Genomic DNA, 25,874 nt, shown 5'->3' on the forward strand with positions numbered 1-25,874 from the left:
AACAATTTTTTTTGAGATCTGGTCTAAATTGCCCAGGATGGCCTTGAGTTGTGATCCTCCTGCTTCAGCCTCCTGAGTAGCTGGGATCACAGACCTGTGCCACTAGCGGTCTTTGTTGTGATTAAACCGCGACTCCAAAGGGCAATCTTTGCAGCCGAGGCCCTGACCTGCCTCTGCCCCTCGGGGAGGGGCGGGAAGCGCTGCTCTGGGGCCTCCTCTGCATTTGTGAGCTGGGGTGCATGTGACGTGTGGCTCTTCCATCCCGGCCTCCCTCTGCCCTGGATCAGGCCCAGGCCTTCTTGTCTTCTCCTAGCCAGGGGTGCATCGTGTCTCTGGTCCTGTCTCAGGCACCACTAATCTCCTCTTCTCCTAGCGTCTGGCAGCCTGGGAGCCAACCTGGAGAGAACCCTTCTCTTCTCTCCCGCCTCCTTCCTTCCCCGGTCAGCCACTGTTAACCTGACTGTCCATGCTGTGGGCCGTGCCTTCAACCTCCTGGAGGTAAGAGGGGGCCTTGAAATGGTTTCCTCAGGGCCTGTCCTAGACTTGGGCCCAGAAGTCATCCCATCCATCTATCTGTCCATCCATCCTTTGCACCCATCATTTTACCCTTACCTCCATCTACTTATTCAATCACCCACCTATAGATACATCCCTATGTCTATCCATCCACCTCTACCTACACCTAAGCATCCAGCCAGCCTTCCAATCACCTCTTACTTCCCAACTCAGCCCATTCACATTGTCATCCATCTGTCCACCCATCTATCCAGCCAGCCATCCACCCACCCACCCATCTATCTGTCATCCATCCATCCACCCACCCATTCATCCATCCACCTACCCATTCATCCATCCATCCATCCATCCATCCATCCATCCACCTACCCATTCATCCATCCATCCATCCATCCATCCATCCATCCATCATCCATCCATGCATCCATCCATGTGCCAATCTCTTCATCCACGTTCCCACCATCCATCCTTCTTTCCTCACACTTTTCCCCCACTCATCTATCAACCCTTTCACCCACGTGTCTATTTGCATTCACCCATCTCTCCATCCTCCAACCCAGCCACCTATCCCTCTACCCCATCCACTGCACTCTCCATCCTCTGCCCGCAGTGTGCCAGGCACTCTGCTGGGCTCTAGACAGTGATGCAAGAGAGACCTGGTCCCCACCACACGGTGCCCAGCAAGGTAGACAGGTGATGCTGAGTAAGCCCGCCAGTAGGACCAGGGCAAGCAACTTGGCGCTTCAGGCAGGGGAGGTGTGAGCTGAACCCTGCAGGATGCACGTGTGCAGCCCTAGCAGAGCTGAGGCGAGGGCCTTCTGGGCAGGGGGACCAGCAAGTGGGCGATCCCAAGAGCAGTAGGGAATGGTGTTTCTAAAGATTCTCTAATGGGGCAGGGAGGGAGCAGGGCAGGTCACACTGGGGTTTAGGATGGAGAGGGACTTCTGTACCTGGGTGTGGGATGGGAGATGGGCCGTGGGCAGCAGTGGAAGAGGGGATGTCTCAGAGACCTGGGGTTCAGTAAGTGGGCCACCTGGGGGCCCTCTATCTATTGGCCTGGAGCTTGCACAGGGAGGTGCTCTAGGCCACCCCAACCCTGGGGTTGATGGAGAGCTGGACGGCCATCTAGGCTTTGCTGGCCCGAGGGTGGGCTCTCTCCTGCTGAGGCTCCACCTCCAGGATTTCTTTCCAAGCCATCACAAAAGCCTGGAGGAGAGATGGGAGAAAAGGAGAGCTGGGAGGCAGGGAGAGCGGGTAGGTGGGGGGCTGGCTGGCTAGGAGGATGGAGGATGGGCAGGTGGGTGGATAGATGAGTGGCCGGAAGGAAGGGTGGGAGATGGGTGGAAAGGATGTAGGGATGGGTGGGCAAGTGCGGGGCATGGGCAGATGGAAGGAGAAGGACAGAAGGATTCATTTGTCCACTCACTGAAGCCTGGGAACCAGCCAGCCCAGCGGGTACCAAGTGAACGAGGTGCGTCCCAGTGCGGGCTGGGGCCTTGCGAGGGAGACGCGCAGACCCCGGGGTCTGGGTGACCCGGGAGCCCTGTGCTGGAGGCCCCAGGGCAGGGGGACACATTTGGTCTGGGGTGGGGTCACGGGAAGGGAGTCAGACAGGGCTTCCCAGAGGCGATGCTGTTTGAGCAAGGCCTTAAAGATCCATAGGAATTGTAGCCGTGTGGCACGCGGACACGCAGCCGGGCAGATGAGAGCGCTTGCACGAGCTCTGGGTGCCCAGCTCGAGCCCCGGCTCCGTCGCCCTGGCCACCGTGCACCCAAGATGCACCTTCCTGAGCCCGAGCCTCCCTTGCAGCTGGGGCTCCGGCTGGAAAACGCTGAGGAACTTGCCCGCCGGCTGTTCAGCCCCAAGTCGTTCTGGGCACAGGAAGAGGAGAAGGAACCCTCACCAGAGGATCCCCCAGGGCCAGAGCCAGGACCGGCCAGCCCCCAGTGTCCAGGGGAAACATCTAGAAAGATGAGAGTCCTGCAGGAGCAGGTAAGGGCGTGGCCACAGCCGCTTCGCACTGGCCACGCACGCCTCAGCCCGTGGTGTGCTTGGGCACCGGCTTGGGCTCTGGACAGGGGACTCTGGTGTCCATGAGTTCCGCCCCTGCCCACGCCATACAGGAACTGGTCGCTGGTCAGATCTGCACGGGCAGCTGTCAGCCGGCCTTGTTTTTAAACAACTATTCATCTGGCTATGGTGGTGCACACCTGTAATCCCAGTACTTGGGAGGCTGAGACAGGAGGATTGCAGGTTGAAGACTAGCCTCGGTACCTTAAAGAGACTCTCAAGAGCATATCAAGGCCCTGTTTCAAAATTAAAAATTAAAACAAGAGAAGGACAAGGGGTGTAGCTCAGAGGTAGAATGGCCCTCCGTTCAATCCCTAGTACTATAAAAAAAATATCAAAGTGTAACCTTCATTGAAAACATCCTCACCTCCTAAGTATATAGCTGGACAGATGTTCATTGTCTCAGACTGCGTAACCAGCAGCCAGACCACCGTCAGAACCAGAGGCGCCTCTGTCTCCTCTAGTTTCCAACCATCCCGGACCAGGGGTGGTCAATAGTTTCCCAGTCTTTCTTTTCTTTTTCTTTTTCTTTCTTTCTTTTTTTTTTTTTGGTGGTACTGGGGATGGAACCCTTCTACCTCCAGGGTACACTCCCAGACCTCTTTTATATTTTATTTGGAAACAGGGTCTCTTAAGCCTGCGCGATCCTCCTGTCTCCTCCTCCCAAGCGTGGGGATTACAAGCGTGTGCCACCACGCCCGGCCTGGTCTTTCTTTTATATGTTGCAACAGGGTCTCTCTAAGTTGCGAGCCTGCCGAGTCTCTGAGATTATAAGTGTGTGCCACTGGGCCTGGCAAGACCTGGATTTTATAGAAAAATCCCCTAATTTTTATTTATTTTATTATTATTTATATTTGCAGGTCTGGGGATGGAACTCAGGGGGCATTCAACCTCCGAGCTACACCCCCTGCCCTGTTTTTTATTCTTTATTTTGAAACAGGGTCTCACTGAGTTGCAGAGGGCCTCACTAAGTAGCTGAGGCTGTCCATGAACCAAACCGTGATCCTCCTGTCTCAGCCTCCGGAATGCTGGGATTACAAGCGTGCGCCACCACGCCTGGCTTAGTCTTTTTATTTTTGAAACAAGGTCTCAGTAAGTTGCTGAGAGCCTCACTAAGTAGCTGAGGCTGGCTTCGAACATGTGTGATCCTCCTGTCTCCGCCTCCCAAACGTGGGGATTACGAGTGTGCGCCACCACGCCCGGCTGTTTTTAATTTTTGAGCTGGGGTCTCACGATGTTGCGCAGTCTGGTCTTGAACTTCTGGGCCCGGGCGATCCTCCTGCCTCAGCCTCTCAAGTAGCTGGGATGGCAGGTGTGCGTCGCCTCACCGGGCTGAATAACGTCACATGTTTTCTAGCACAGTAGGTTAACTACAGTTGACACTAATTATCTATTTCAACACAGCTAGTAGAGAGGATTTTTTTTTTCTTTTTTGGTATGGGTGATTGAACATGGGCATTCTATCTCTGAGCTACAACCGCTAGCCCTTTTTATTAATTTAGAAACAGGGTCTTGCTAGATTGCTGAGGATGGCCTTGAACCTGTGATCCTCCTATCCCAGCCTCCTAAACACTGCGGTTACAGGAGTGCACCGCTGCGCCGGCAATAGAGAGGATTTTAATGTTCCCAACACAAAGTAACGATAAACATTGGGAATGATGGATGCCTGCTGACCTGGTCATTACACAAATACACATGTTTTGGAACCTAATACTGCGCCCTATAAATATGCATAATTATTATGCATCAGTTAAGAGTTTTTAAATCACGCATGCTGCATTGGATAGTGGACAGTACTGCATAGGTCAGAGAACACCCACCTGGGGCAGGTTCTGGGCCCCGGGCAGATGGGGAGTTGTGCCCATGAGTCTTTGCCCATCCTCTCTGGCCGCCCCACCCCGGCTGCCAGGCTGGGTGACTCAGTCCGGCGTCTCCCCCAGGTGAGGCGGAGGCGCGGGGCGCGGCGGCCTCTGCGCTGTGAGCTGGGAGTCAAGGTGTTCGGGCACGAGCTGGGCTTCCTGCGCTGCGGGGCTCTGGGGGACCATGTGCGGCGGCAGTCCCTGGACCTGGCCGAGCTCGCCATCCAGCTCCTCAAGGTAGCCCCGGCTGCCTGCCGGTCCCCACCTGTCCCTGCGGTGCCCTGCCCCGTGGTCACCTTGGCAAGCCACGGAGGCCGGGAGTTTGGAGCCACCACCCTCCTTCACCTCCCGCTCGCCCAGCCCTTGATTTCTGTGTCTGTAAACTGGGATGAGAAATAGAATTAACAGCTCAGAGCACCTCCTCCCGGAGCTGCTGGGGATGAAGTGGAAATCAAACAGGCTGGGCTCCATCCCTCCCGTGGCGGCCTCAGTCTCCCCATTGGAAGCCGGGCCAGCTGCCCTCTGGGGACGGGCTGTGTCCCGTGCGCTGCAGGGCGCCTGCCCTTCTTTGCCTCGTCTGCCGCAGGGGCAGGAGGTGCGTGTGAACCGCCGGCTGCTCCTGGCCGTGAAGGAGCTGGTCTTTCCCACCGTGTCTGGCCTCCCTGCCCGACTGACCCTAAACGCCTCCGCCGCCATCAGTGTCCGGGTGCGAGGAGCCATTGATTTCCAGCAGCGCTCGGATTTCTCTGTGAGCGGTTATGTCAAGCCCAGGTAGCGGGCTCCTTGGAGCTGGGATGGGTTGGGATGGGGGCTGCTGAAAGCTGGGGGTCCACCCAGCGGAGGGGACACATCTTTACTCTCCACGAGCAGGTGGGGAAACTGAGGCTCAAGATACTGCAGGCCCTGGAATCAGCCTGCCGGGATCAGGGCATAGCTGCCCTGAGTGCCAGGCTGGTGTGTGGCGTCCTGCGCTGGCCGCTCCCTGCCTGAGGAGCCTGGGCCGGTAGCTCCTCGCCCCGAGCCTCAGTTTCCCCGTCTCTGAGTGGGGCTCATGGTGGGGAGGCTGTGAGGGGCTGCAGGGCCCCTGGGCGGTGCGTGGTGGGCTGTGCTGCCGGGCGCAAAGGCAGCCCGCTGCGCTCTCTTCAGTGCCCTGCTCCAGGTGTCGGCCCAGATGGGCACAGCGGGCACCCTGGGCCAGGCCGGGCTGAGGTGGGTGACCAGCGTCCGCGGCGCCGCCAGCCTGGACGGCGGGGTGCAGGCGAGGAAGGGCCGGGACCTCAAGGTGCATCTGAACACGCCGGGTGAGGCCGTCGAGCCGCTGGGCTTCAGGTGCGTCAACCCGCGCCGCGGGGGAGCAGTGCCAGCCCGTGAGCGGGCCTGAGGGTGCGCACGAGTGTGACGTGAGTGCACAAGCACTCACATGTGAGCGTACTTTGATCAGGTGCGTGAGGGTATGTTGAACACGTGTATACACGGGTGCTCATCTCTGAGGGTGTGTGATCACATGAGTGTGAGGGTGTGTGGTCACATGTGTGGGCGTGTGATCATGTGTGTGCACAAGTGCTCGGGTGTGAGGGTGTGTGGTCACGTGTGTGGGTGTGTGATTATGTGTGTGCACAAGTGCTCGGGTGTGTGGTCACATGTGTGGGCGTGTGATCATGTATGTGCACAAGTCTCAGGTGTGAGGTGTGTCTGAGCGAGGGTATGCTGTGGGTGGGTGTGTCTCTGAGTGAGTGGGTGTGCGAGGGCCCGGGTGTGCCTGAAATTCTGCCGATGGGGCTGCGGCTGTGGTGTCAGGTGTGTGGTGTGTCAGGTGTGACTGCAGTGTGTGTGAGTGTGTGTGTGACAGTTTGCATCTTAGCATGAACATGACAGTGTGCTTGTCTGTGGGTTGAACATGGGAGTGGACTGTGTCTGCAAGTGTGTGTGTCTGTGAACACATGAACACGTGTGTGAGTGTGAACACACGATTGTGCATGTGTATGTGTTGTGTGCACATGAGGAGTGGGTGTATCTGTGATGGGTACGGGGCGCCGAGGGGCCCTCTTTCGGGCTCCCTCTTGGGCCTCCCTCCCTGCCCAGCCCCGTCCTCCCCGGCCAGCCTCCAGGCCCCTCTCCCGAGCGCAGCGTGGCTCTGGAGGCGAACGCTAAGCCTGTCTCCTGTACGAAGGCTCTGCGTGCTTCTGGGGCTCCCAGGCCTGCGGCTGTCTCATCCCCACCCCAGGGCCTTTGTACCCAAGGCTCCCTCTGGTCGCTGCCTCCTTCCCACCCGTGGGCCTCTGCTCAGTTGTCAGCCCCGCAGAGACAAATGGCCCCTGGCTAGCGGAGGCCTGCGCTCCGTGACAGACCCAGGTCTGTGTGGTAGTTGCTGCCCCCGGTTCGTGTGTGTGTTGAACTGGCCCTAAGAGCTCACCTGTCCTGTTCAGGGGAAGGTCCCCGGGTGTTTTTCCAGTGCATGGCTGGAGATGACTCCTGGCTCCTCTCTGCAGCTCTCAGCTCTACGTCGTGAGTGGGGGCGGCGCGAGGAGCCTGGGCCACGTCCCCAGCCCCTCCGAGGCCCGGGCCTGTACCAGCAAGGAAGGTGGGCAGCGGGCGCGAGGCCGCGGGCTCGGGCGGGCGTCCCGGGGTGGAGGGGCTGATGCCAGCCCTGAATCTGTTACCATTCTGCCCTGGAAGAACTTACGCGCCTCATCAGTGACTCCGATCTAGAACTCCACCCCAGGAGCGCCCAGCAAAAGCGCGCTTCAAGGCTTATGCACTGAGCTGTTCACTGCTTGATTATTTCCAGGGGCTCAGAGCAGGAAGCGGGCCGCGTATCTAGCGGAGCTCACATCGCCTCCGGTGCTGAGGCCCAAGGCCTGCGCGCTTAGAAGGGATTTCACATTTTTATGTGGCAGAAGGGGATAATATTTCACAACATAAGGAATAGTGAAGTTCGAAGCTCAGGGCCCAGAAGTGAAGTGTTCCGGGCATGCATGGCCGCCCGTCACCCGCTGCTTTTGTCCTGCGGCGGCAGTGCTGAGGCCGGGGGATGGCACCCGAGGCGCCCACGGCGGGCCCTCGAGGACGCCCGCTCACCCATGTTGAGGCTTCGCACGGCTTTAACCTCTCTCATGAAGGACGGCCTTTGGTGATACCAGGGGATTCTCTGATAATATTGAGTGGAGACGGTACAGTTGAACAGGAGCTAAATGGAAAAGAAGACGGAGGAGACTCACTGAGTGCTAGAGCGCTAGCTGGGCCGGGCTTTTTTTTCTTTTCTTTTTTTTTTTTTTTTTTTTTGCAGTACTGGGTATTAAATCCAGGAGCATTCTACCTCCAAGCTACACCACCAGCCATTATCTGTCTGTCTGTCTATCTATCTATCATCTATCTCTCCATCTCTCCATCTATTTATTTATTTGCAGTACTGGGGATAAAACAAATGGGGCATTCTAGCTTCAGCCTTATTTTTAATTTTTATTTATTTATATTTTTTTTGTGGTATTGGAGGGAGAACCCAGAGGATTTCTACCTTGGGCTATACTCCCAGACCTATTTTATACTGTATTTGGAAACAGGGTCTAAGTTACTGAGAGCCTCACTAAGTAGCCAAGGTTGGCTTCGAACCTGCGCGATCCTCCTGTCTCAGCCTCCCGAGCGCAGGGATTATGATCATGCGCCACCACGCCTGGCTTTTTTTTTTTTATCCTTTATTTGGAAACAGGGCCTCACTAAGTAGCTGAGGCTGGCCACAAACTGTGATCCTCCTGTCTCCGTTTCCTGGCGGGGTGGGCGGCGCCGTGTCTGCTCACTGGCCGGCCTTTCTCTGCAGCGTCCCAGGCCTGGGGCTGGCAGCTGTGCGCTGCCGTGAGCTGGCCGGCGCCTGGCCAGCCCTACCTGCTCTCGGTGCCTGTGTCCGCAGCGGTGACGCTCAGGAAGCGAGACCCGGGGCTTCAGCGGTACCTGCTGGAAGCTGCCTACACCTTCCACCTCCAGGTGAGCCCTGGGGAATGGCCTTTCCCTTAGCTTGATTGACCGTGGGCCTTCCTAGGCCAGCATGGGGGCTGGCCCACCCCCGGAGACACGGGCTCCTCTCTGGGACTGTTGGGGCGGCCAGGCCCACCGTGGGCTCCTCCTGCAGGATTTTGAGGAGCCCACGGTGGATTGGCTCCTGCAATCCTCTGCGCAGGGCTCGGGGACTTGTTAACTCTCAGTCGCTCTTGAATCTCAGCCGAGGGGGCACCTCCCCGGGGAAGCCCACCCCGGTCACCCGAGCGTGTCCTGTCTCTATTATCCACGCTTCTCTTAGATCACCGTTGTTTGCTAGTGAACTAGACGGCTCGAGCGTCTTCTAGACGCAGGCGGGTCCAGGGCCTCGCTTCCTCACTTGTATCCCCAGCTCCTGGGCAAGAGGATACGGACGCTCAGTGGCCTCCTGTCTGGTCTCCTGGCTCCCAGTCTTGTGAGCCGGCTCTTCCAGAATCCCACAGGGGCCGCACTCCTGTGCCCTGTGCTCGGGGCCGACCATGGCTCCCGTTAAATTCAGAGGAGGAGCCGGGGGCCCTCGAAGCTTCTCCCTCCTCCCCGGGCTCGCTGCCCCAAACACACTGGCCCCCTCCTTTGAGCTAAGCCCATCCTGCCCCAGGGCCTTGGACCCAGCTGTGCCCTCTGCTTGGGACACTTTGTCCAGGCACCACTGAACCCCTCGCTCTCCTGGAGTCCCCTCAAACGCACCGTCAGAGGCGCCTCCCTTGGCCACCGTGTGGACAGCAGCGTCCCCTGTGGGGGCCGCTTGGCCTGCCTCTGAGGTCAGCGCAGCGCCCGGTGCTGGTTCCCTGTCTGGGTTGCGTCTGCTCCTCCAGGGCGCCGCTCCAGGAGCAGGGGCCGTGTGTGCCCACAGTGTGCCCCAGGCCTAGAAGCCGGACCTTGTGCGTGGCGCGAGTGAGCATACGCTGGCCCGGTGCTTGGCTTCACTTCCTCCTCCTCCTCCTCCTCCTCCTCCTCCTCCTCCTCCTCCTCCTCCTCCTCCTTCTTCTTCTTCTTCATTGGTACTGGGGTTCCTGGAAACCCTTCTACCTCCGGGCTACACTCCCAGACCTATTTTATATTTTTATTTGGAAACAGGGTCTCTTAACCCAGCGAGGCTGGCTTTTAACCTGTGCGATCCTCCTATGTCCGCCTCCCAAGCGCGGGGATTACAAGTGTGCGCCACTACGCCCAGCTGCTTTATTATTTTTAAAGGGTACTAGAGATTGAACCCAGAGGCATTCTACCTTCAAGCTACACCCTCAGCCCTATTTTATTTTTTACTTTGAAGCAGAGTCTTGCTAAGTTGCTGAGGGACCTGGATAAGTTGCTGAAGTTGGCCTTGAACCTATGATCCTCTTGTCTTGGCTTCCCAAGTACTAGGATTGCAGGCATATGGCTATTTTATATTGTAATATATATATTATATATTATATATATAATATAAATAAATATATATATATATTATATATTTTTTGGTACTGGAGATGGAACCCAGGGGCATTCTACCTCTGAGCTAAACCTCCGGCTCTATTTTTTTAGTTTTTTTAATTTTGAAACAGGGTCTCACTGAGTTGCAAAGGGCCTTGCTAAGTCGCTGAGGCTGTCCGCAAATGGTGATCCTTTGGTCTCAGTCCCCCAAATGCTGGGATTACAAACGTGTGCTACTACGCCCGGCTATATTATATTATATTATAATATTATATTATAATATTATTAATTTTGCGGTGCTGGGGATGGAACCTAGGACCTTGCGTGTGCTAGGTGAGCGCTAACCATTGAACCACATGGCCACCACCATTTCCTGGATACGCAGAGAACCTGTAGGCATGGTTCCAGCTGTCCTGCAGAGCTCTGCTCTCCTGGCTGGCTATTTAGAGCCCACAAAATCCCCCTGGTGGCCTCTTCCTGGAGGTCAAGAGCTGGCGTGTGAAGGGTGGGACGGAGCTGTGCTCAGGACGAGGGTGGCCTGGAGACCCAGGGGGCTCTCCACCTCAAGGCTCTGCGGTGCTTCCAGGAGGGCAGCTGGTTCCCTCAGGAAGCCTCGGCCCACCTCTTCCTGGGCACGCCTCAGTCGGAAGTGCCGAGGGACGTCGGGGTGGACGTGACCTACAGCTTGCCCCAGAGGACGTGCCGGCTCACGCTGCGGCATCCCAGGAAGAAGCTCCGGCTGGACGGTAATGCCGGGCCCCTCCCTGTCCCCCACGGCCCCGCAGTGGGCGGCGGGCTCCTGAGTCAGTGCTGAATCCGCCCCCCGAGGGCTCAGTGGACACCGGGCTGGGGACCCTGGCCTCTGAGCTGGTCTTTTGTCCCCAGGCAAGATGGAGGCTCTCGGGAGCACCCACACGGGTCACCTGGAGCTGGTCCTGGACGACAGAGACGTCTACTACATCAAGGTTTGCGCCACCTGTACCCCCGCGCATTTCCTGCCCAGCCCCGGGAGCGGGCTTAACAATCACCACCACCTTTGACGTTGTATTATTTCCTCCCCGTCTACCTACCAAATTGTGGTTATTCTTTTTTTAATTAATTTTGTATTGGTGCATTATAATTTTTTTTTTCCCTGTACTGGGGATAGAACCCAGGGATATTCCATCTCTGAGCTATACCCCCAGCACTAATTTTTGTTCTTTATTTTGAAACAGGGTCTCATTGAGTTGCAAAGGGCCTCACTCAGTAGCTGAGGCTGTCCGCGAACCGCGATCCTCCGGTCTCAGCCTCCCAAATGCTGGGATTAAAAGTGTGCACCACCACGCCGGGCTGGCGCATTATAATTTTACTTAACAATGGGTCATTGTTTGTATTTTATTTTTCTTGTCTGGGGATGGAACCCAGGGGCATTCAACCTCCGAGCTACACCCTCTGCCCTATTTTTTATTCTTTATTTTGAAACAGGGTCTTACTGAGTTGCAGAGGCCTCACTAAGTAGCTGAGGCTGTCCGGGAACCACAGTCCTCTGGTCTCAGCCTCCTGAATGCTGGGATTAAAAGTGTGTGCCACCACACCCGGCTTCGTATTTGTTTGTACACATAACAGCATTTGGTCAGTTTCGTTCCCCAGAGCCCTTGCCTCCCTCCCCTGGTCCCCATCCTCTGCTGGTCTCCCCACTATTTTATGAGGTCTTCCTTCCCCCTCTCCTTTCTTTCTCTCTTGCTTCCTCACATGGGAGGAAATACACGACCCTTGACCTTCTGAGGCTGGCTTACAACCCTTGACCTTCTGAGGCTGGCTTATGACCCTTGACCTTCTGAGGCTGGCTTACAACCCTTGACCTTCTGAGGCTGGCTTATGACCCTTGACCTTCTGAGGCTGGCTTACGACCCTTGACCTTCTGAGGCTGGCTTATGACCCTTGACCTTCTGAGGCTGGCTTATTCACTTAACAGAAGGTTCTTGGTCCCATCCATTTTCCTGCAGACAACACAATTAATTGCCTCCTCCTTTGTGGCTGAATAAACTCCACTGTGTCTCTGTATCACATTGTCCTGATCCGTTCATCTCTTGGTGGGTCCCGAGGCTGGATCCTTGGCTGTCGTGAAGCGAGCTGCTACAAACGCGGTGTGCGTGTATTGCTATCGTATGCCGACTTTTTGGACAGATACTGAGGGGTGGGACAGCCAGCTCACGTGGTAGTACTTTGTGTTTTTTCCTGGCAGTACTGGAGCTTGAACCCAGGGGCAGTCTACCTCTGAGCTACACCCTCCGCTGATTTTATTTCTTATTTTGAAACAAGGTCTTGCTAAGTTTCTGAGAGCCTCACTGAGTTGCTGAGGCTGGCTCCGAACCTACGATCCTCCCGTTTCAGCCTCCCAAGCGCTGGGGTTACAGGTGTATCCCCCTCCCCCGCCCCAACTGTGTGCTAGTTCTTCTAAGGAGCCACCATACTGATCTCCCTTGTGATTAATTATAATTCTACCAATTATAAAAGTCCCCTTTTCTCCATATCCTCACCAGTGTTGTTGTTATTTGACACTGGGGATCGAACCCAGGGGCATTCTACATCTGAGCAACACTCCCAGCCCTTTATATTTATTTATTTTTGTTTTGAAACAGTCTGGCTAGGTTACTGAGAGTCTCGCTAAATTGCCGAGGCTGGCCTCGAACCTGCAACCCTCCTGCTTCAGCCTCCCAAGTACTGGGTTGTGATTTGTGTTCTCGATGATGGGCCTGCTAACTGGCGTGGGGGGGGGAATCTCCATGTAATCTTGATTTGCTTTTCCCTGATTGCTAAGAATGTTGAACATACATATTTGTCAACCATTTGTGTTTCTTCTTTTGCGAAATACCTGTTTAGTTTGTTTTCCCATTTGTTGGTTGGTTTAATTGTTTTTGTGTGTGTGGCAAGTTTTTTAAGTCCTTTATTCTGGATACTAATCTTCTGCTGGAATAGTAGCTGGCAAAGACTTTCTCCCCTTCTGTAGCCTCTTACATGTTCTTAATTCTTTCCCTTGCGGTGCAGAAGCTTTTTAATTTGATGCCACCCCCTTATTCTTGGTATTTTTTCTTGAGCTTTCAGAATCATATCAAGGAAGTCATTGCCTGTGCCTCTATGCTACAGGATTGACCCTATGTTTTCTTCTAGCAGTTGTAAACTTTCTGGTCTAATTTTTAGGTCTTTGATCTATTTTGAGTCGACTTTTTAAAAATTTTTTATTGGTGCATTATATTCAAACATCATATTGGGGTAAAAAACGTGTGTGTACAAACATGTACTCATCGCTGATTTAACCCCTACCCAATTCCCACCCCATTCCCTCCCCGTTCCTCCCTCCCTCGCTTGGCTTAGTGATTGACTTCGATATGTTTAAGTACATTGTTGTTTTAGAGATTTTCCTCTCCCCCCCCCTCCTTTCTCCTCCTTTAGGTTGTCTTGTTTGCTCCTCTATAGGATTTACTCTTTCAAGAGTTCCTCCTATGACCCACTTCTCCCTAACTCTCACATATGAGGGAAAGCATCTGATTTCTTATTTTTTGTGACTGACTAATCTCACTTAGCATAATGTCCTCCAGTTCCATCCATTTCCCTGAAAATGATATAATTGAGTTTTTTTTGATGGCTGAGTAAAATTCCATTGTGTACATATCCCACAGTTTTGTAATCCATTCATCTGTTGATGGACATCTTGGCTGGTTCCATAGTTTGGCTATGGTGAATTGTGCAGCTATGAACATAGATACACATGCATTAGTTTGGTAGTTTGGTTTCTTTTCTTTTGGGTAGATACCCAGAAGTGGTATTGCTGGATCAAATGGTAGATTTGTTTCCATTCTTCTGAGGACTCTCCATACTGTTTTCCAAAGTGGTTGCACTAATTTGCAATCCCACCAACAATGTCTTAGAGTTCCCACTTCTCCACATCCTCGCCAGCATTTGTTGTTGTTTGTGTTTTGAATGATTGCCATTCTAGTTGGAGTTAGGTGAAATCTCAGGGTAGTTTTGGTTTGCATCTCTCTGATTGCCAATGATGTTGAGCATTTTTTCATGCATTTATTGGCCATTTGAATTTCTTCTTTTGTGAAGTGTCTATTTAGTTCACTTGCCCATTTTGTTATTGGATGCTTTGTTTTCTTAGTGTTGAGTTTCTTGAGTTCTCTGTATATTCTAGATATTAGTCCTCTATCAGTGGTGTAGGTGGCAAAAATCTTCTCCCATTCTGTTGGCTCTCGGTTGAGGTTCTTGATAGTTTCCTTTGCTGAACAGAAGCTCTTCAGTTTCATGCAATCCCATGTATTGATTCTCCTTTTAATTTGTTGTGCCTTTGAGGTCTTGTTGAGAAAATGTTTATCTGTACCTATGTGTTGCAGTGTTGGGCCTATGCCCTCTTCATGGAGCTTCAAGGTCTCTTGTTTAATTTCCAAGTCTTTGATCCATCTTGAATTGACTCTTGTGCAGAGTGAGAAAGTGGGATTAATTTCCAATTTTCTGCATATGGCTAACCAGTTTTGCCAACACCATTTGTTGAATGGGCTTTTTTTTCCCCAGTGTATATTTTTGGCCCCTTTGTCAAAAATCAATTGGCTGAAAATGTGTGGATTTGTTTCTGGGTCTTCTATCCTTTGTTCTATGTATCTGTTTTTTTTTTTTTTTCCAGTACCATGCTGTTTTTATTACAATGGCCTTGTAGTATAGTTTAAAGTCAGGTATTGTAATTCCTCCTGTGTGGTTTTTGTTGCTGAGAACTACCTTGGCTATTCTGGACTTTTTGTTATTCCAGATAAATTTAAGGACTGATTTCTCTATGTCTGTGAGGAATGATCTTGGTAGTTTAATGGGCATTGCGTTAAATCTGTAGATCACTTTTGGAAGGATGGCCATTTTAATGATATTTATTCTGCCAATCCATGAACATGGAAGATCTTTCCATCTTCTAAGATCTTCTTCGATTTCTTTTTTCAGTGTTTTATAATTTTCTTTGTAGAGATTTTTACCTCCTTGGTCAAGTTTATTCCTAGGTATTTTATTTTCTTGTGGGAGATCCTGAGTGGGAGTGTTTTCTGAATTTCTTTTTCAGTGGATTTATGGTTGGTGTACAGAAAAGCTTCTGATTTTTTAAGATTGATTTTGTATCCAGATACTTTGCTGAATTTGTTGATCAGTTCTATAAGCCTTTTGGTTGAGTTTGTTGGGTTTTCTAAATATAGTATCATGTCATCTGCAAATAGTGAAAGCTTGAGTTCTTCTTTTCCTATTTGTACTCTTTTTATTTCCTTTTCTTGCCTTATTGCTCTGGCTAGAGTCTCTAGTACTATATTGAAGAGAAGTGGTGATAGTGGACATCCTTGTCTCGTTCCAGTTTTTAGGGGGAATTCTTGAAGTTTTTCCCCATTTTATATGATGTTGGCAGTGGGCTTATTGTAGATTGCTTTAATAATGTTGAGATATGTTCCTTCTATTCCAATTCTCTGCAGTGTTTTTATCATAAATGGATGTTGAATTTTATCAAATGCGTTTTCAGCGTCTATTGAGATGATCATGTGGTTTTTGTATTTGATTCTGTTTATATGATGAATTACATGGATCGATTTTCGTATATTGAACCAGCCTTGCATCCCTGGGATGAACCCTACCTGGTCATGGTGAATGATTTTCTTGATGTGGTTTTGAATGCGTGCTGCTAGTATTTTGTTTAGTAGTTTTGCATCCAAGTTCATCAGAGATATAGGCCTGTAGTTTTCCTTCCTTGAACTGTCTTTATTCGGTTTGGGTATTAGTGTGATGTTGGCTTCATAGAATGTATTTGGGAGAGTCCCGGTTTTTTCTATTTTGTGAAATAGTTTGAGTAGTATTGGGATTAGCTCTTCTATAAAGGTTTTATAGAATTCACTTGGGAAACCACCTGGTCCTGGGCTTTTCTTTGATGGTAAGCTCTTTATTGCTATTTCAATCTCTTTGATTGTTACTGGTTGGTTTAAGTGTTCTATATCTTTTTGACTCAGTTTAGGAAGGTTGTATTTATCTAGGAAGTTGTCGATTTCCTCCAGCCAAGATGAACATCAACAGATGAATGGATTACAAAACTATGGGATATGCGCACAATGGAATTTTACTCAGCCATAAAGAAAAACACAACTACATCATTTGCAGGAAAATGGATGGGACTGGAGAACATTATGCTAAGTGAGATTAGTCAGTCACAAAAAGTAAGAAATTGGATGCTCTCCCTAATATGCAGAAGCTAGGGAGAAAAAGGGTCATAGGAGGAAGTCTAGATGAGGAAGGAGAAACCATAGGTGAGCAAATTAGGAGGCCTAGCTGAGTGGGATGGGAGGGAGAAGAGGGAAATTCCCTAACGCACATGGCACACATTCATAAACATATCAAAGTCAATCAGTAAGTGAACTTGAGGGGAGCAAGGGGAGGGAACAGGGCGGGCATTGGGAAAGGGCTGAGTGCTGTGTGCACGTGTGCCGCCACCATCTTGTACCCCATTAAGATGTGTGACTACCGTGCACCAATTAAAACATCAGGCCATCTGCAGACGCCCTGCGTCTAAATGAGGTCACATTTTTGGCACTGGGGGTCGGGTCTTTTGTTTTTACAAATATGTTGCCCTGAGCTAGGTGTGGTGGCTCACGCCTATAATCCAGTACTTGGGAGGCTGAGACAGGAGGATCCCAGGTTTGAGGACAGCCTCAGATAGTAGTGAGATTCTCATCAATCCAGAGAGGTGCTGTTTAAAAAAAAAAAAAAAGATCTGCTGGTGTAGCTCAGAGGTAGAATGCCCCTGGGTTCCATCCCAGCACCACCACAAACAAAACAAACAAACAAAACAAATCTGCTGGCCTGAACTCCTGCGGAGCGGAATCTGGCAACAGACTCCTGGGCCACGGGTGTGGGCTTTTACTAGGAATGCCCCAGGCACCCAGTGCCTGGATGGCACCTGCAGGCCCTTTGACATCCGTGACTGTCTGGGGCTCTGTGTCTGCCCCCGCCCTGAGGAGAGGACCCACAACCTGCATCCGGTCCTCAAGCGAGCCGATGCCTCAGCCCTGCTCCGGACGCTCACGGCCTCTGGGCATCTGTGGCAGGGCGCCCGTGACTCCCCAGGCTGCACCCACTGTAGGCTCTAGGGTGCTGCCCGCTCCAGAGTCCTGCCAGGAGAGGAGATAGCTGACAGTTCTCCTGGCCACCTGCAGCCAGCACCTTACTCTTTTTTTTTTTTTTTTTGCAGTACTGGGATTGAACCCAGGGACATTCTGCCTCCAAGCTACACCCCTGGCCCTATTTTGTTGATTCTTTATTCTTTTTATTTATTTATTTTGGTGGTACTGGGGTTCCTGGAAGCCCTTCTACCTCCGGGCTACACTCCCAGACCTATTTTATATTTTATTTGGAAACAGGGTCTCTTAAGCCAGCGCGGCTGGCTTCAAACCTGCGCGATCCTCCTGTCTCCGCCTCCCAAGCGCGGGGATTACAAGCGTGCGCCACCATGCCCGGCTTATTTTTTATTTTTAAAACAGTCTCACTAAATTGTGAGGACCTCACTAAGTAGCTAGGGTTAGCCTCAAACCTGTAATCCTCCTGTCTCAGCCTCCCAAGTATTGGGATTCCAAGTGTGCGCCACCACGCCCGCCTCAGCACCTGACTTTTATAGGAACTTTAGACAAGCTGTCATACAAGTTAATCAAACACAGAAATGAGCAATTGTCAAGAGTTATGATAAAGAAGGTCAGCGAGGCAGACCTTGGAGGAAGGAGGGATTAGACGTGGCTGGGCGGAGACCACATCAATGACAGCACCTTAAAGGTGACACAGGCCCCTGGGAATGTGTCTGCTTGTGGACAAATCCCACCCAGACAAATGCCGTGCGTCCAAACTGAGCTGGCCCAAGGGGGTAATCTCAGCGTGTGCTCTAAGGCGGCCCCGGCAAGGGTCTTCTCAGAGCACCCGAACTGGGCACGCGGAGCTCGGGGGCGGGGGGGTTCTGCCTCGTTCACTCTCCACGCACCCAGCTCCACCGTCAGCCAGCTGGGGAGACGTCTCTGGGGAGCCCCTGCTCCCTCCTGACGCCAGCTGCGTCCGCCGCTTCTCTCCCGCTGTTTGCTAAATGTACAAGTACTAATTACTCCCGTCTCCCGGGAGAGCTGTCTGCAGCCTGGAAGTACTTATTTTCTTCGGAGAAAATGTGATTTCACCCATGCTGGACTCATCGCCCTAACATTAACAGCTGGAGCTCCGGAACTTTCTGGGGCCCGCTAGGATGGACCCCCGCCCCTCCTCCCCCGCCCCATCATTCCTTCCAAGAACCCCAAGTGGGGGGAGGAGACAGAGGCAGGTGAGCTCATGACTACAGCAGAGCTAAGGTCCTGGGGTTGGGGGCGTGAGGAGCGAGCACTCCTTTGGTCCCCACCTCTGCAGGTGGACACCCCGAGGTCCCAGGCTGTGCGGAGGGCCTGTGCCACCTGCCGACCTGATTCATTGGCTTCAGTTTTAAATAGGCCGACACAGCTCTCTAGGTGGAGATCCTTGTAGCAAAGACACGAAAGATGTGTGGGAGAGAGCAATGTGGTGACGTGGGGAGGGCGTTCCAGGCAAAGGGTACAGCGTGTGCAAAGGTCCTGTGGCAGGAGGGCTGGAACCTTAGGCGCAGAGCATGAGGGGCCGTGTGGCCAGAGCAGAATAGACGAGGTAACTGAGAAGGTCGGGAACCGGTTATCCTTGCTGGAGAATACTGAGAAGGCAGCGGTTTGTGAATACAATTGTAGAACAAAGTGGGGTTCACGGGCTGGGGTAGTGCAGTGACAGTGTTTGCTTGCCATGTGTAAGACCCTGGTTCCCACCCCTACACCTGCAAAAAAGAGGCAAGGGGACTGTTTTGTGGTACTTGGGATTGATCCCAGGGGATCTACATCTGAGCTACACCCCCAGTCCTTCTTTATTTTGTAACAGGATCTTACTAAGTTGCTGAGGTCTCTCTAAATTGCTGTGGCTGACCTTGAACCTGTGATTCCCCCAACTCAGCCTTCCAAGTACTGGGATTACAGGCCTGTGGCACCACACTTGGTGGGAAGGGGGACATGGGGGCTGCACACAGTAGTGGGTGGCCTGCAAACCCTGCTCCTTTTTCTTAGCCTCTTTGAGGTCTTTTGTGTAAACTGATCGGGTGCCAGCGAAGGTCTGAGGGCTCAGTCTGCAGGTCTGCAGGTCGGCAGGGGCATCGTGATGGTTGCAACTACCTGTGGGTTCCCCAGGACACCTCAAGTGTGGCCCTGCTGCCCGCTGTCCAGTGCCCTTTGAGCCTGTGTCTTCTCGTGGCGGCTCAGCTTTGGGCTGGCGGCTTGGCCCCTCTGGCCTGCGGAGGAGCCCGGGCCTTGCTGGGGATCCTGTGTTCTTAGAGGGGCCAGGTGGGGCCGTGCAGGACCCGGGGCCCAGGCGTGCGCTGCAGCTTAACTGACCTGTCCCTACTCCACAGGACGCAGTGGGTGGGGCCTCCTCACCTTTGTGTCTGAACTTATAACATGGGCTGCCTATTATTTATTTGTGTGTGTGTGTGTGTGTGTGTGTGTGTGTGTGTGGTACTGGGAATGAACCCAGAGGCTTTCTACCTCCAGGCTACACTCCCAGACCTATTTTATACTTTATTTGGAAACAGGGTCTCACTAAGTTGTTGAGAGCCTCACTAAGTAGCTGAGGCTGGCTTCGAACCTGTGAGATCCTCCTGTCTCAGCCTCCCAAGCCCTAGGATTACAAGCGTGTGCCACCACGCCTGGCTACGGGCTACCTATTTTGAACAACGCAGAGTTTTAAACACATAGGCAAAGATCAGAAGAGAAGGCCATGGGCCAAACTCCGTCTCCTGCTCCCGTCTGGTCCCAGTTCGTGTGATGGGGTCCAGCTTGCTGGCCAAGCCTGTTCCCCAGGTGACTCTGGGACCTTTCCAGGGCCGGGCAGAGCTGCAGGACATGGCGGGGAACAAGGCCCAGCAGTTCGAGGCCCAGCTGGAGGTGAGGCTGGTGACCGGAGGCAGCCCTGTGGTCCTCACCGGGAACCTCACGTGGCAGGCGGACAGCAAGCTGGCCTTCGCGGCCTCCCTGAGCCGTCTGCTGAGTGACCAGGCCCGCGTAACAGGTAGGCGGGCCCCTCCTCTGCTGGTCAGGCTAGGGATGGGCGGTGCCCTCTTCCATCTCACCACCAAGGCCCCTTAGTGTCCAGACTCCCTCTCGGGAAAACCCGGCTCCGGATCTGCCACAGCTTGTAATGGAGCCCCAGGCCCCCTCCAGCCCCCACTGTCCCCGTGTCAGGTAAGGTGGCAGCTCCGGGGCCATTTGGTTTCCAGAAGGCATATTTTGCATCTGGACCTCAAACACCCAGGGCATTGTCTGAATGCGCAGTCTGGCCCCAGGATTCCAGGGAGGCCAGAGCCTGGCCAGGGCGCCTGCAGCCGTGCTGCGGACCGCCTGTGGGGTGTTTTTGAGTTGCTAACAACCTGCGAGCTTCATGCGTGTCCTGGCATAGAGACGCCGGTTTCAGGAAGCAGATTTACCTGGCAATCCAGAATTCACTTCACTTCTCTGCTGTCCCACTTGGTTTTGTTTCTTGAGACACTTTTGGCTGGGTCCCACGAAGATGCCATTTGGGGTTGCCGTGGGCAGCACAGCTGAATTGTGACCTCTGTTGGCGTTCTTGGGCTCCAGGAACATGGTGGTTCCAGGGCTCCCTCCCTGCCCCGGCCTCACGAGTGCGGGTCACCCATGCCTGCCCCCTGCTCCCCCACAGTGCTGCTGGAGAAGAAGGTGGAGGCCGGGCTGCAGGCCGCGGTCCTGGGTGGCGAGCTCCTCCTCCCAGGGCTCCTCGGGCTGCGTGTGCTGGGCCTGCTGCAGCGGCGGGGTGGCCTCTGGAGCAGCGTACTGAGGATCAAGTATGGTCTCCTAGGTATGGTGGCACTGTGTGCCCAGCAGAGCAAGGTGGGGGCTGGGCTGCGCCACATCCCCGCACCGCGGCCTGTGAGCTCAGGTGCTGCTGTCGCCGTGGGGTTTCTGGCCTGGTCATAGTGCTCCTTAGACAATAAGTCATCATCGTGGCTCTGTATGCGACTGGACACCTGCCCATTAAACACACACACACAAAAAACAAAAAAAGCTGGTGGGGGTGGCTCCAGCCTGTAATCATAGGACTTGAGAGGCCGAAACGGGAGGGTTGCAGGTGGAGGCCAGCCTTAGCAACTCAGCAAAACCCTTCTCAACTTAGTAAGACCCTGTTTCCAAATTAAAAAAAAAAAAAAAAAAAAACAGGCTGGGGGTATAGGTCAGAGGTAGAATGCCCTTGGGTTCACTCCCCAGTGCCCAAAATAACAGCAACAAAAACAATGTGGGTAGCGTTTCAGCCAGTTATTCTCACTGCTGTGGCCACAGCTTAGTGAAAGGAAGATTTGTTAGCTCACAGTTGTGGAGATTTCAGAGGTCCAGTCCACGTTAGGCTGGGTTACGTCTGCGGAGCTTAGAGCCCAGAGAGCAGAGCAGAGGGGCTCTGCCGCCGCGTCACAGAGGTCAGAGCAAGAGAGAGCAAGCCACGGGATTCAAGGACACACACCGTCTCTCAGGCCACACCCCCAGGGGCCCTGCGGCCACACTCCAATGGCCTTGGTGACCACCCAGTAAATCGATTTCAATAGACTTATCCATGGGTGCGATTACAACCCTCATGGCCTCATTTTATTAACTCTGAACATCAATACATGAGCTCTTTTAGGGGATATTCTATTTCCAGACCAGGGCAGTGTGTGCTGGAGACACTCACCTGTCCCTTGACATCTTCCAGGGGAGGCGTCAGGTGGGCTGGGGGGCCCTGCTCCCCCTGCATGGTGGAGAGCTGCCTGGCAGAAGAAGGCAGCGTCTCGGGTCGACCTCCACAGGTCAGGCGAAGCAGCCGGCCCACGAGTGCAGCACCGGTCAGAAGCTGTGGGCCGAGAGGTGCCGGGAGGGCGTCTGTGCGCTCGAGTTGACCCACGAGTGGCACTGCACGCAGATCCCAGCCTTCAGCCACAAGGTGGGCGCCCGGCCTGGCGGGAGGGTGGAGGGAGCGCAGGGCGAGGGGTGTGGGTCACAGGGGTCCTTGGAGAGAAGGACCTGCCCTCTCTTAGGTTCTGGCATGGGCTGCACCCCGGGGATTGGAGCGTCAGCCTCAGTCTCCCATCTGTTCAGCCAGTTGATCTTTATTAAAACCTACTGTATGCTCAGCCTTGGGGAGAGAGCCATGGAGAAGATGGCACCTGGTCCTTCATCCCGCTGTTGGGCCGAGGCAGAGTGTGAGAGAAAAATCAAATCATGGGCAATTGAATTGCTGCTGATGGTAAACAGAGCAGAGACCTAGAGAAAAGAGCAGTGGGCGGGGGATGGGGAAGGCATCTTTGGGAAAATGACATTAAAGTTGACAAAAAGTACAAGGCGGTTCTGTTCCCATGGAACTATGCCCCGGGCATAGGGAATGGCAGGTGCAAAGGCCTGGGGTAGAGGGAGACCGGACCAGCTAAGGAACCCGCAGGCTGCCAGAGGGACTGGGAGGTTGAGTGAAAGGGCCGTTCCTGTGTTGCTTTACCCATTTAAGGTCTCCTTTTGCCCTGGCCACGGCCCCCATGAGGGTGGGATTCATGTCCTCTGGCTCATCCATCTCTGGGTACCTGGTATGCTTAGTCCCCAGTGGGTACTAGGAAGACTGTGTTTGGTGAATAATAAATGTGCCTTCCCGCTGAGTCCTGGGACTCCCAGGTTGAAACCCAGGTCCATGCAGGTGCTGCCCGGAGGCTAGGATCACGGGCTGCCTGCGACACGGAAGGTGGGAGTTTGGGTTTAGATGTAACAGGACAGGGCCACGTCTCCACAATGCCTGGCCAGGCTGCTGGCCCCTGGCACTCTTTATCAGAGCGTTGACTAGAGAAGGGCAAGGAGGTATTTACCTGGGCCCTAAATGTATGCATATCTCATAAAATTAAAATCATTGCAGAGTAAAGCAAACCCTACACTTCCTACGGAAGGAGGGACAGCAGAATCCCCCAGGGAGCGATCTGACACCCCCTGGGTAGGAGGCCGGGAGGGGCCCGGGCTGGACAGGGAGGGCTCCCTCGGAGTCTCACTGTCTGTGTCACCAGGTGCGGTTCCAGCACGAGGAGGGCCCGGGCCACCTGCACTGGCGGCTGGAGGCCAGCTACGGGAGGCAGTGGGCCCAGGACGGCAACAAGAGACGCCTGCACCTCGGCCAGACCTTCAAGAATGACTCGGGGCCGGCTCTGAGCAATTACTTTCTGGAGGTGAGCGGCCGCAGCCACAGAGCTGGGTCCCCAGGCCAGCGTGGGCCCGGGCTGGAGAACCCTGGAGTCCCTCAGGCCTGCTGCAAAGTCCCGGGCAGGCCTAGGGACGCCCATCTCCTGCACCCACTACCAGGGCCCTAAGCATTGGCTCCTGGGCCAAGAACTACCCAGAGGCTTGAGAGATGCAGGCTTCATCTATAAATGTGTTGTGTAAATAATTCCCACATGCACTTGCTAGAAGCTTCTTTTTTTGTTTTACTTTTTTTGTTTATGTAATTATGTATTTATTTATTTGTTTGTTTTATGGTGCTGGGAATTGAACACAGAGGCCTTTCTACCTCTGAGCTACACCCACCATCCTTTTTATTTTTTTTACTTTATGAAACAGGATCTCGCTGGTTTGTTGAGAATCTTGATAAATTGCCAAGGCTGGTCTTGAACCTGCAGTCCGCCTGTCTCAGCCTCCCAAGTGCTGGGATTATAATAAGTGCACGCTACCACACCCGGCTGCTAGAAGGTTCTTTTTGGTAAGTTAGGAGTGACTGAGTGCCCAGCACAATTGGCAGAATTGGGATTGAAATCCCAGTCTGTCTCATTAGAAACCTCTGCCGGGCATAGTGGCGCATGCTTGTGATCCCAGTACTTGGGAGGCTGAGACAGGAGGATCTAGGTTCGTGGCCAGCCTCAGCTACTTAGTGAGGCCCTCTGCAACTTAATGAGACCCTGTTTAAAAGTAAAGAATAAAATGCCGGGCGTGGTGGCGCATGCTTGTAATCCCCGCGCTTGGGAGGCAGAGACAGGATGATCGCGCAGGTTCGAAGCCAGCCACACACGCTGGCTTAGGAGACCCTGTTTCCAAGTAAAAATGTAAAAATAGGTCTGGGAGTGTAGCCTGGAGGTAGAAGGGCTTCCAGTAACCCCAGTACCACCACCACCACCAAAAAAAAGAGTAAAGAATAAAAAGAGGGCTAGGAATAGAATGCCCTTGGGTTCCATCCCTAGTACCAACCCTCCCACCCCCCCCAAAAAAAAACAAGAAACCTTATACTACTATCCTCTTGGCTGGCCTGGAGGGCACTAATTTATTATAAAATAATTTACTGAATGGTCCTTCAAGAAGAGAGAACATTTACTAATTATCCTAAAGTCAAAACCAAAGCTGCTGTAAAAACCAAAACCAAAACCCAAACCACAGATTTTTGTAGTTTTTGGTTTTTGTTTTTTTGCAGTGCTGGGGATCAAACCCAGGGCCTCACACATGCTAGGCAAGTGAGCTACACCCCAGACTGGTGAGAATATAGATGTAAAAATCCTCAGGAAAGCCGGGTGTGGTGGCGCACGCTTGTCATCCCTGCGCTTGGGAGGCTGAGACAGGAGGATTGTGCAGGTTCAAAGCCAGCCTTTGCTGGCTTAAGAGACCCTGTTTCCAAATAAAATATAAAATAGGTCTGGTAGTATAGCCTGTAGGTAGAAGGGTTCCATCCCCAGTACCACAAAAAAAAAAAAAAATTCTCAGGAAAGTGCTACCAAGATGAGTATTGCAACATACAAAAAGATTTCACACTGTGACCTAAGTGTGGTTTATCCCAAGAATTTAAGGTTAATTTGAAAATTAACCAAAGTGATATACCATATTCATGGATTAGAAGACAAAAACCATAAAAATGATCATTTCAGTAGACACGGATAAAGCACTCAATGCCCTTTCATAGTTAGAAGAAGATACTCATAGAAGAGTACTTTCTCAATCCATAAAGGGCATCCGTGAACAACTATAACTAAGGTCACGCTCGGTGGTAAGAGGTACAGAGAGGAGGCCCGTTCTACTTCTGTTCAATGTCATGCTACAGGCTCCATCCATGGAAACTATGCAAAAAGAAAAATAAACATATACAAATAAGCAAGCAAAGGCATTCAGTTTGGACAAGATGAATCGAAACTATCTCTATTTGAAGATGACTTCATCTTGCATATAGGAAACTCTACTGAATACACAGTATACCTATTAGGGCTAATAAATGAGTTTAACGGGGTTGCTTGATATAAGATAAATCTATAAAAATCTGTTGGTACACTAGCAACATACAACCTGAAAATGAAATTAGGAAGTTAATTACATTTCCAATAGCATCAAAAAGGATAAATAGCAAGAAACTATTTTTAATTTACTTATTTTGTGTGGTGCTATGGATTGAACCCAGGGGTGTTCTACCTCTGGGCAGTACCTCAAGCTGTATTTTATTTTTTATTTTAAAACAGGGTCTTGCTAAGTTCCTGAGTCTGGCTTTGAACCAGTGATTCTTCGGTCTTGGCCTTCCAAGAACTGAGATTATAGGATGTGCCACCATATCCAGTTCCAAGGAATAATAATAATAATTATTATTCTGTGTGTGGTACTGGGGTTCCTGGAAGCCCTTCTACCTCCAGGCTACACTCCCAGACCTATTTTATATTTTTATTTGGAAACAGGGTCTCCTAAGCCAGTGCGTGCAGCTGGCTTAGAACGCCTCCTGTCTCCACCTCCCAAGTGCAGGGATTACAAGCGTGTGCCACCATGCCCAGCAAGGAATAAATTTAAGAAGTACGAAATAGTACTGTGAAAATTACAAAATGTTGAAAAAAACTAAAGATGTAGCCGGGTGTGGTGGCGCACGCTTGTAATCCCAGCATTCGGGAG

At 52.4% G+C, this 25,874-nt stretch overlaps 1 protein-coding gene across 1 annotated transcript in view; it reads left to right on the forward strand.

The window, feature by feature from the left end:
* The window catches only part of LOC308268844 (uncharacterized protein), a gene marked incomplete at both ends in the record, with an annotated part of 138,457 nt that overhangs the window by 33,361 nt on the left and 79,222 nt on the right, over positions 1–25,874 (forward strand). Inside the window, 16 exons of the mRNA XM_080703948.1 lie at positions 374–498; positions 2,327–2,509; positions 4,528–4,683; positions 5,033–5,217; positions 5,593–5,775; positions 6,936–7,027; positions 8,261–8,424; positions 10,472–10,631; positions 10,771–10,850; positions 16,893–17,013; positions 17,907–17,992; positions 18,154–18,229; positions 19,771–20,022; positions 20,671–20,826; positions 21,806–21,939; positions 23,039–23,197. Coding sequence (XP_080560074.1) covers positions 374–498; positions 2,327–2,509; positions 4,528–4,683; positions 5,033–5,217; positions 5,593–5,775; positions 6,936–7,027; positions 8,261–8,424; positions 10,472–10,631; positions 10,771–10,850; positions 16,893–17,013; positions 17,907–17,992; positions 18,154–18,229; positions 19,771–20,022; positions 20,671–20,826; positions 21,806–21,939; positions 23,039–23,197 — 2,312 coding nt within the window. The remainder of the gene's footprint in view (positions 1–373; positions 499–2,326; positions 2,510–4,527; positions 4,684–5,032; positions 5,218–5,592; positions 5,776–6,935; positions 7,028–8,260; positions 8,425–10,471; positions 10,632–10,770; positions 10,851–16,892; positions 17,014–17,906; positions 17,993–18,153; positions 18,230–19,770; positions 20,023–20,670; positions 20,827–21,805; positions 21,940–23,038; positions 23,198–25,874) is intronic.

This window comes from Muscardinus avellanarius (genome assembly GCF_963383645.1).
Source record: "Muscardinus avellanarius genome assembly, chromosome: 10".
In the NCBI taxonomy this organism is placed as follows: Eukaryota; Metazoa; Chordata; class Mammalia; order Rodentia; family Gliridae; genus Muscardinus; species Muscardinus avellanarius.